This window comes from Sinohyriopsis cumingii, chromosome 4 (assembly GCF_028554795.1).
Source record: "Sinohyriopsis cumingii isolate HCF-2022 chromosome 4, ASM2855479v2, whole genome shotgun sequence".
Classification (NCBI taxonomy): Eukaryota; Metazoa; Mollusca; class Bivalvia; order Unionida; family Unionidae; genus Sinohyriopsis; species Sinohyriopsis cumingii.
Genome location: NC_142964.1, coordinates 29,085,629 through 29,097,890, shown reverse-complemented (window position 1 = coordinate 29,097,890; position 12,262 = coordinate 29,085,629). Strand labels below are relative to the sequence as shown.

The window sequence follows — 12,262 nt, the reverse complement described above, 5'->3', positions numbered from 1 at the left end:
GTGCCTACTTGAATAAATGCATACATTTTACCTTTTTTTCAATGTCAGCCGTAAGCTTTAAGAATCTTTCCTCATAATCACGCTTTTCTCTTGTAACAGCTCCAAGCCTTTTCTTGTAGGACTCAATCTAAAAGACATATGCAATGAACATTTCATCAGTTTATCTGAAAACTTCAAAGTAGTGCTAGTCCAAAAATAATTTACATACAAGTTAAAATTACAGTCTAAATTCTAAATCCTATGAATTCATTAGAATTTTCATACTATAAGTATCATTAAAATTTTCATACTGTAAGTATCATTAGAATTTTCATACTGTATCATTAAAATTTTCATACTGTAAGTAGCATTAGAATTTTCATACTGTAAGTATCATTAGAATTTTCATACTGTAAGTATCATTAGAATTTTCATACTGTAAGTATCATTAGAATTTTCATACTGTAAGTATCATTAAAATTTTCATTTTGTAATGTTTTGTGACACAGGGTAATGTATTACAATACTGTTGCAATATATCTGGAAAGTCTTTAGAAAGTACACAATAATATTAATGGGTGGAGAAGATGATCAAGTGTCATGAAACTTTATAATACTATATTTTAGCACAACTAGTTTTTTCTCTAAAAAATGTGTACCATTTTTCATTACAGGTAAACAATACTGTATGGGTCACACATATCGACATGTCATGTATGTTCAGTCACTAACATTTGCATGATTCATGTAGAAAACTAATTATAAAAAAGTTATTACCTGAAGTCTACTTTTTGCAATCTGGGGTTTGCTTTTAGTCATTTCTTGATGGCACCTCACTGACTGCACATGTGTATACTAGAGGGTCACTGATGGCATATGTGTATACTAGATGGTCTACAGGAGATATACGTATACTAGATGGTCTACAGGAGATATGTGTATACTAGAGGGTCTACAGGAGACATTAGTGTATACTAGAGGGTCTACAGGAGACATGTATACTAGAGGGTCTACAGGAGACATTAGTGTATACTAGAGGGTCTACAGGAGACATTAATGTATACTAGATGGTCTACAGAAGACATTAGTGTATACTAGTGGGTCTACAGGAGACATTAGTGTATAGTAGATGGTCTACAGTTGCCATTAGTGTATACTAGAGGGTCTACAGGAGCCATTAGTGTATACGAGAGGGTCTACAGGAGCCATTAGTTGTTTGGAGTTTGCTTTTAGTCATTTCTTGATGGCACCTCACTGATTGCACATGTGTATACTAGAGGGTCACTGATGGCACATGTATATACTAGATAGTTTACAGGAGACATTAGTGTATACTAGAGGGTCTACAGGAGACATTAGTGTAAACTAGAGAGTTTACAGGATATATTAGTGTATACTTGAGGGTCTACAGGAGATATTAGTGTATACTAGAGGGTCTACAGGAGACATGTATATACTAGAGGGTCACTGATTGCATATGTTTATACTAGAGGATCACTAATTGCATATGTGTATACTAAAGGATCACTTATTGCCTATGTGTATACTATAGGATCACTAATTGCATATGTGTATACTAGAGGATCACTAATTGCATATGTGTATACCAGAGGGTCAATGATTGCAAATGTGTATAATAGAGGGTCAACAGGAGACGTGTGTATACTAGAGGGTCACTGATTGCATATGTGAATACTAGAGGGTCTTCAGGAGACGTGTATACTAGAAGGTCAACAGGAGACGTGTGTATACTAGAGGGCCACTGATTGCATATGTGAATACTAGAGGGTCTACAGGAGACTTGCATACACTAGAGGATCACTGATTGCATATGTGCATCCTAGAGGGTCTACAGGAGACATGTGTATACTAGAGGATTGCTAATTGCATATGTGTATACTAAAGGATCACTAATTGCCTATGTGTATACTATAAGATCACTAATTGCATATGTGTATGCTAGAGGATCACTAATTGCATATGTGTATACTGGATGATCACTAACTGCATATGTGTATACTAGAGTCACATTTCAAGATCTGTAAATCCTGATATTGAGTGTGGGAGAGGAAGGAAGGGAGAAGGAGAAGGAATAAAAAAAGAAAAATGAAATTAGAGTCTGCATAACATGCCTAATGGCAGATATGCTTTCTTAATGGAAAAAGAAACTAGTTCCAAAAGCGATAACGCTGTGTGGCAATATAGTTTTTCTCCCACTGATATATTTCAAAATCTCACTATGAAATAAAGTACCTTGTTGTGCTACAAAATAGAAACATTAAAAGACATTTCATGCATTTCTGTGACTTGGACAAACCAGTATTAAAGCTGGAGTTGCCTGTGTATAATTTTATCCTGGACTGGAAAATCAGAATCTTACAATAGCAAATGTAATCATGCAATCTGAGGTTTAAAAAGTAATGATTCTGCCAAAATTTGGCACCAGTAATATGGCCATCAAGATAACCATTTTGAGGGATTAGCTCAGCGTTACTTTAATATAGAAAAAACTATATATTGCCAAACAAGGTTGCTAATTTATTTATAAAAAATTCAATTTCATTTAGGAATGACTACACATTATAAGAATCCTACTGATGTAACCATCTGCTCAGGATGAGTAACATTAGTAAACTTTCAAGATGACCAATATAGCAGACATATTGGATGACCAAGGGACACCATTTTCATTTAGAGCCAACTATTCATCATAAGAAGTCTTTTAATGAAAACCCATGTAATACAATGTAGCAATAATAAGACATTGAAGATGGCCACAACAGCAGAAATATGGGATGTCCACATCACGTGGTACAATTTTCTTCTTAGACCAGCTATACTTTACATCATAAGAATATTTCAGTGAAAAGGCCATGCTGATAAGGCCATCTATTCAAGAACAGTAATGATAACAAGGTTTGCAAGATGACCATCATGGTCATCTATTGGATGTCATAAAGGACCAACTTTTATTTGGCAACAACTAAGAGGTCCTTCACTGAAAATCTCCAACACGATATGACTATCTGTTCAGAAAGAGTTGCATAAACAAGATTTTCAAGATGACCACTGTAGCAGACACATGGCATGTCCAAGGGGTATCACTTTCATTAGATATAAATGTGTGTTTAAAGTTTTATGACAATCGTCCTAATAGATTCATCAGAGTACTTCTAAAAAACTTGTGCTAATGGTTGGAGGACAGTTGGACAGATGACTGACAACTGGCTATTGCTTGACTTTTTTCTGGTATATGATAATTCAGCTGTAACAGTACACTGGTACAAACATTTAGACTAATAACCAGTATAGCACAAATGTCTCAATGATATAAGAGCAGAAGAAAAAACCCAGATACAATAATTAAATTAATATTTATCAGTGGTCACTGAAACAAAGTGGTTGACCTCATGCTTGTCTTAGTTATAATGCAGTATCCCTCCATCAAGCCCAACCTTTCTACTCCTGCCACAAATAGGGTCAAATTCCTAAAACTCAATCTTCACATATCTTCAAGCAACCTCCCATTCAGATTTATTTCCAAAATGTACAGTCTCTCTTTAAACCAGTTTAGAGCATGTCTAGCAATATTACACATACATGAAGAGGAAATACAAATTAATTTAGATTATTATAAGTGGAGGGTACCCAGATTTGTGAATTTTGGAGTTGATGAAAACCATGAAATTTAAAAATTCATAAAACAATGACCTATCTGTAAAGCCATGTCCACTGTCAGAGGAATATCTATGAAATTATATACTGAAGACATCATTATTTTTAGCTCTAAGAATTGGTACTCATGAAAGGGACACATGAAGGTGGACTGTTGCAATATCAATATATTCATTGATGTTGGAAGCTAATTTTGTTGTATAAGCATCATTATTATTGTTCATTCGACAGGTAAACACTAGTAGTATTAATTCATAACTAAAGAAATCTGTGTTCCACCTGTACTTTCATCTTTTCAATATTGTCCTGCAGCAGCTTGACTTTGGTCTCTCGTTCCTCCTAAAATAATAAATGAAATACCATAAATACTTGCACACATGTTGGATCCAACTGCAGACCTGTAATAACAATGCACTTGCATATCTGGGTCTGTGTTAGGACTAATCAGTAGAACATGGACCCTGATCTGCCAGTACATTATGTTGTGGCAAATCAGGGTCCATCTTGGTTGCATTTGGACCCAACTTGAAAATTTCAAACAGGGTTATGTAGCCACTCACAACAAAAGGTGATATTGTAGCAGATTACAGCATTCATGGAACCATGTAGGGCAAGACACTCACAACAGATGTGCTGTGACAGCTGATTACAGCATTCATAGAACCATGTATGATTATGTAGCCACTCACAACAAATGTGCTGTGATAGCAGATTAAAGCATTCATGGAACCATGTAGGGCAAGACACTCACAACAAATGTGCTGTAATAGCAGATTACAGCATTCATAGAACCATGTACGATTATGCAGCCACTCACAACAAATGTGCTGTGATAGCAGATTAAAGCATTCATGGAACCATGTAGGGCAAGACACTCACAACAAATGTGCTGTGATAGCAGATTATACAGCATTCATAGAACCATTTACGATTATGTAGCCACTCACATCAAATGTGCTGTGACAGCAGATTACAGCATTCATAGAACCACATAGGGCTATGTAGCCCACTCACAACAAATGTGCTGTGACAGCAGATTACAGCATTCATAGAACCATGTACGATTATGCAGCCACTCACAACAAATGTGCTGTAATAGCAGATTACAGCATTCATAGAACCATGTATGATTATGCAGCCACTCACAACAAAAATGTGCTGTAATAGCAGATTACAGCATTCATAGAACCATGTATGATTATGCAGCCACTCACAACAAATGTGCTGTAATAGCAGATTACAGCATTCATAGAACCATGTATGATTATGCAGCCACTCACAAAAAATGTGCTGTGATAGCAGATTACAGCATTCATGGAACCATGCAGGACTATGTAGCCCAATCACAACAAATGTGCTGTGAGTTCTGCAACTAACCTGTATCTGCAGCTGATTAAAGTTCTTGTGAATAATTGACAAAATCCATGTGGATAGTGACATAATACAACACAAAACATATTAACAAAGTACACATACAACACACACTTTAACTATTCCACATGTACAAGTTTACACTAAGTGATTATAAAGTTAATCCCACAAATCCTGTATCATGAGCATTCTGGTGTGTTAAACTTGAGTGCTGTATTACAAAACTCACATATTCTTTATTTAAATTTGTTAAAGTTCTATTGATTTCACCATTTTCTGATCCGACATATATTAAAGTTTAAACAGATCACTCTCCACTAACATTTTTTCAGTCATTTAACATTCATGAGTCATACTGATAGAATCATCCTGGCTCATGTGTGATAATTTACAGTATCATGTGTGATAATTTACAATATTATGTGTGATAATTTACAATATCATGTGTGATAATTTACAGTATCATGTGTGATAATTTACAGTATCATGTGTGATAATTTACAATATTATGTGTGATAATTTACAGTATCATGTGTGATAATTTACAGTATCATGTGTGATAATTTACAATATTATGTGTGATAATTTACAATATCATGTGTGATAATTTACAGTATCATGTGTGATAATTTACAGTATCATGTGTGATAATTTACAATATTATGTGTGATAATTTACAGTATCATGTGTGATAATTTACAGTATCATGTGTGATAATTTACAATATTATGTGTGATAATTTACAATATCATGTGTGATAATTTACAGTATCATGTGTGATAATTTACAGTATCATGTGTGATAATTTACAGTATCATGTGTGATAATTTACAGTATCATGTGTGATAATTTACAGTATCATGTGGGATAATTTACAATATCATTGTGATAATTTACAGTATCATTGTGATAATTTACAGTATCATTGTGATAATTTACAGTATCATTGTGATAATTTACAGTATCATGTGTGATAATTTACAATATCATTGTGATAATTTACAGTATCATTGTGATAATTTACAGTATCATTGTGATAATTTACAGTATCATTGTGATAATTTACAGTATCATGTGTGATAATTTACAATATCATTGTGATAATTTACAGTATCATTGTGATAATTTACAGTATCATTGTGATAATTTACAGTATCATTGTGATAATTTACAGTATCATGTGTGATAATTTACAATATTATGTGTGATAATTTACAGTATCATGTGTGATAATTTACAGTATCATTGTGATAATTTACAATATTATGTGTGATAATTTACAGTATCATGTGTGATAATTTACAGCATCATGTGTGATAATTTACAGTATCATTGTGATAATTTACAGTATCATTGTGATAATTTACAATATCATGTGTGATAATTTACAGTATCATGTGTGATAATTTACAGTATCATGTGTGATAATTTACAGTATCATGTGTGATAATTTACAATATTATGTGTGATAATTTACAGTATCATGTGTGATAATTTACAGTATCATGTGTGATAATTTACAATATTATGTGTGATAATTTACAATATCATGTGTGATAATTTACAGTATCATGTGTGATAATTTACAGTATCATGTGTGATAATTTACAATATTATGTGTGATAATTTACAGTATCATGTGTGATAATTTACAGTATCATGTGTGATAATTTACAATATTATGTGTGATAATTTACAATATCATGTGTGATAATTTACAGTATCATGTGTGATAATTTACAGTATCATGTGTGATAATTTACAATATTATGTGTGATAATTTACAGTATCATGTGTGATAATTTACAGTATCATGTGTGATAATTTACAATATTATGTGTGATAATTTACAATATCATGTGTGATAATTTACAGTATCATGTGTGATAATTTACAGTATCATGTGTGATAATTTACAGTATCATGTGGGATAATTTACAATATCATTGTGATAATTTACAGTATCATTGTGATAATTTACAGTATCATTGTGATAATTTACAGTATCATTGTGATAATTTACAGTATCATGTGTGATAATTTACAATATCATTGTGATAATTTACAGTATCATTGTGATAATTTACAGTATCATTGTGATAATTTACAGTATCATTGTGATAATTTACAGTATCATGTGTGATAATTTACAATATCATTGTGATAATTTACAGTATCATTGTGATAATTTACAGTATCATTGTGATAATTTACAGTATCATTGTGATAATTTACAGTATCATGTGTGATAATTTACAATATTATGTGTGATAATTTACAGTATCATGTGTGATAATTTACAGTATCATTGTGATAATTTACAATATTATGTGTGATAATTTACAGTATCATGTGTGATAATTTACAGCATCATGTGTGATAATTTACAGTATCATTGTGATAATTTACAGTATCATTGTGATAATTTACAATATCATGTGTGATAATTTACAGTATCATGTGTGATAATTTACAGTATCATGTGTGATAATTTACAGTATCATGTGTGATAATTTACAGTATCATGTGTGATAATTTACAGTATCATGTGTGATAATTTACAGTATCATTGTGATAATTTACAGTATCATGTGGGATAATTTACAGTATCATGTGTGATAATTTACAGTATCATTGGGATAATTTACAATATTATGTGTGATAATTTACAGTATCATGTGTGATAATTTACAGTATCATTGTGATAATTTACAGTATCATGTGGGATAATTTACAGTATCATGTGTGATAATTTACAGTATCATTGTGATAATTTACAATATTATGTGTGATAATTTACAATATCATGTGTGATAATTTACAATATTATGTGTGATAATTTACAATATCATGTGGGATAATTTACAGCATCATGTGGGATAATTTACAGCATCATGTGTGATAATTTACAATATTATATGTGATAATTTACAATATCATGTGTGATAATTTACAATATTATGTGGGATAATTTACAGCATCATGTGGGATAATTTACAGCATCATGTGTGATAATTTACAATATTATATGTGATAATTTACAATATCATGTGTGATAATTTACAATATCATGTGTGATAATTTACAATATCATGTGTGATAATTTACAATATCATGTGGGATAATTTACAGCATCATGTGGGATAATTTACAGCATCATGTGGGATAATTTACAATATCATGTGGGATAATTTACAGCATCATGTGGGATAATTTACAACATGGACTGGTCCTCATTAATATAAAGTATCTACAAGATATATTTTCAAATTGAAGAAATCCATCTGCTTTCTTCTATAGATGTCACATACAACTGCTATAAATAGAACATAATGACAGTGGTAGGAAAGTACATGAAGGACAATGATGGATAAATGTACTCTTTTGTTATTTTTACAAAGAAGCCTTCTTTTCTTAAATATTCTCAAAAATATATACGATATGTGGGTTTCAGGAGATGATGATAAAAATAACCAATACAAACGTTTAATTTGTAAATAATAAATGTAATCCATATACAGCCAAGTGTAAGACATAAGTTAATTTAAAATAGTATGATAATTACACCAGAAGTGTATTGGCTGGCTGGTATAAAGGCTAATAAAAAATGCCAGGACAATGTAATCACTCACAACAAAATGCTGTAATGGCAGCTTAATCAGAAATGCCAGGACAATATGATATCACTCACAACAAAGTGCTGTAATGGCAGCTTAATCAGAAAAGCCAGGGCAATATGATATCACTCACAACAAAGTGCTATAATGGCAGTATATCAGAAATGCCAGGGCAATGTAATCACTCACAAAAAAGTGTCATAATGGCAGTTTCATCAGAAATGCCAGGGCAATGGTATCACTCACAACACAGTGCTGTAATGGCAGCTTAATCAGAAATGCCAGGGCAATGGTATCACTCACAACAAAGTGCTATAATGGCAGCATATCAGAAATGCCAGGGCAATGTAATCACTCACAAAAAAAGTGTCATAATGGCAGTTTCATCAGAAATGCCAGGGCAATGGTATCACTCACAACACAGTGCTGTAATGGCAGCTTAATCAGAAATGCCAGGGCAATGGTATCACTCACAACAAAGTGCTGTAATGGCAGCTTAATCAGAAATGCCAGGGCAATATGATATCACTCACAACAAAGTGCTATAATGGCAGCATATCAGAAATGCCAGGGCAATGTAATCACTCACAAAAAAAGTGTCATAATGGCAGTTTCATCAGAAATGCCAGGGCAATGGTATCACTCACAACAAAGTGCTATAATGGCAGCATATCAGAAATGCCAGGGCAGTGATATCAATCAAAAAAAAAGTGCTGTAATGACAGCTTACTAATTATATAGAACCAATGGACTCAGCAAAGCAAGGTATGTATATTTATGTAAGAAATATAGCTTTTAAGAAAGTAATGACAGATATTACATACTAAAGAGTTGGCATCAGATTTGGCATTATCCTGAGCAAGGCGTAATCTGGTTCTCTGGTCTTCCAGCAAAGTTCGCTTCTGGTTGTTGTCACGCTCCAGTCTGCTCATTCTGTAAAAAGTAAATGTGTAGTGTATTTATAAACTATGGAATATCTGACATGCAAAATATTTATTTTCATGTCTACAAATTCATCCTGCTTGGGGGGGATTAGCCAGTCATCATCCCCATGCTCAGTGACAAATGAAACATCACCAGTGACCATTTTCCCTATAAAAGTGTTTACACTACCCTGTGTACCATCTCTTTATGTTCAATCTTGACCCATGACCCCTCTGGCCAGAGTAATGTTTATTTTCATGTCTACAAATTCATCCTGCTTTGGGGGGATTAGCCAGTCATCATCCCCATGCTCAGTGACAAATGAAACATCACATGTGACCATTTTCCCTATAAAAGTGTTTACACTACCCTGTGTACCATCTCTTTATGTTCAATCTTGACCCATGACCCCTCTGGCCAGAGTAATGTTTATTTTCATGTCTACAAATTTATCCTGCTTTGTGGGGATTAGCCAGTCATCATCCCCATGCTCAGTGACAAATGAAACATCACCAGTGACCATTTTCCCTATAAAAGTGTTTACACTACCCTGTGTACCATCTCTTTATGTTCAATCTTGACCCATGGCCCCTCTGGCCAGAGTAATGTTTATTTTCATGTCTACAAATTCATCCTGCTTTGGGGGGATTAGCCAGTCATCATCCCCATGCTCAGTGACAAATGAAACATCACATGTGACCATTTTCCCTATAAAAGTGTTTACACTACCCTGTGTACCATCTCTTTATGTTCAATCTTGACCCATGACCCCTCAATTCATACCAAAATCTAGTTGAACCAAGTGCAATCATTCATACCAAAATCTAGTGGAACCAAGTGCAATCATTCATACCAAAATCAAGTGGAACCAAGTGCAACAATTCATACCAAAATCAAGTAGAACCAAGTGCAACAATTCATACCAAAATCAAGTAGAACCAAGTGCAACAATTCATACCAAAATCTAGTGGAACCTAGTGGAACCAAGTGCAACAATTCATACCAAGATCTAGTGGAACCAAGTGCAATCATTCACAGCAAAATCTAGTGGAACCAAGTGCAACAATTCATACCAAAATCTAGTGGAACCAAGAGCAATCATTCATACCAAAATATAGTGGAACCAAGAGCAATCATTCATATCAAAAGCATGTGGAACCAAGTGCAACAATTCATACCAAAATCTAGTGGAACCAAGTGCAACAATTCATACCAAAATCTAGTGGAACCAAGTGCAATAATTCAGATCAAACTCTAGTGGAACTAAGTGCAACAATTCATACCAGAATGTCAACTTCATTATCAGTTGCTGTGAATAAATTCTTTTGATGATAAGATGTGTGTGTGTGTGAGAGATTAAGATTTTTAACGTTACATTAACAATTTTTCAGTCATATTGCTACGATGTCTGCAATGTGGCAGTTTACAATGATGTCTAGCACTGGGACATTTTGCCGCAGACACGTAGCACGATGTCCCACCCAGTCACATTATCCTGACACCAGGCCGACCAGTCCTAACACTAACCTCTTAATGATGAGTGCCAAGCGAGGCAGCTGTTAATACCATTTTTGCAAGTCTTTGGTATGACTCAGCCAGGATTTGAACCCACGACCTCCCACTTCCGAGGAGGATGCTCTAACCACTAGGCCACTGGATCAGTTTGATGGTAAGATGTGCATATTAGGGTTTAATGGCACATCAGTACAATAATGGCTGCTATATGGTGCTGAATAAAATGTAAGGTCTAAAAATGTAACTTGGGAGAGAATTTAAAAACTTACCCTTCCAAATAAAACTAAACATGCAGTACTACAAGATAAGAGATATAAAGTAAAGATTGTACAATTCTTCAAAAAGTATTTAAAAAAAGGATAAAGGTAAAAGGTTTAAGGTTTGTTTGTCTTAAATGTGATTGGCATAATATCACCTCATTTCTGTAATTTTGTTTGATATGAAAAATGCAACTCTCCAATGATGGGCACCTCTGTGTCACATCCCATCTCAATGTGTCAGTCCCTAACCCTCTATCTCTCTTACTAAAAGAAACCTTTGCATGATAAATAGAACCCAATTAATGCATGACATCCAAGCAAACCTAACAACTTAGCTACCTCCTGCAGCAGTAAAACATGTTAAGAGCTTACAGTTACTGCTTGACAAACATGTCTCAGCAACCAAGTGCAGAGTATCAATTCAAATGTGTTCTCGGTTAGAGACTAGCTTTGCACAGTTAAAATATAAAACAACGAGGGTGAGATGATCTGGCTTTCCACCAGCCTCACTATTCATAAGCAGATCAATGAAGTGACTAAGAAGAATGCCACAAACATAGTCCATGCAGCAAATTGAACCAACTACAGTACTAAGATCACTGATAGTTATTGCAGCAAAAATTGAACCAACTACAGTACAAAGATCACTGATAGTTATTGCAGCAAACTGGCCCAACTACAGTACTAAGATCACTGATAGTTCTTGCAGCAAAAATTGAACCAACTACAGTACAAAGATCACTGATAGTTATTGCAGCAAATTGGACCAACTACAGTACTAAGATCATTGATAGTTCTTGCAGCCAAGAGATCTTTGAGATTATAAACAAGCTAATGTCAAGGAATAAATGTACACCATTCCAATGACTTTCTGGTCAAACTTCCAGACCTGTTTGCAAATTTCTTCCATGACAAAGTTAA

At 33.8% G+C, this 12,262-nt stretch overlaps 1 protein-coding gene across 3 annotated transcripts in view; it reads right to left on the bottom strand.

The window, feature by feature from the left end:
- Positions 1 to 12,262, bottom strand: part of LOC149800866 (centlein-like) — a 233,089-nt gene that overhangs the window by 19,073 nt on the left and 201,754 nt on the right. For all 3 annotated transcript variants that reach the window (XM_089954882.1, XM_089954881.1, XM_089954883.1), the window contains 3 exons: positions 9,467 to 9,575; positions 3,934 to 3,993; positions 32 to 127 (listed from right to left, as the gene is read on the bottom strand). In XM_089954882.1, coding sequence (XP_089811008.1) covers positions 32 to 127; positions 3,934 to 3,993; positions 9,467 to 9,575 — 265 coding nt within the window. The remainder of the gene's footprint in view (positions 1 to 31; positions 128 to 3,933; positions 3,994 to 9,466; positions 9,576 to 12,262) is intronic.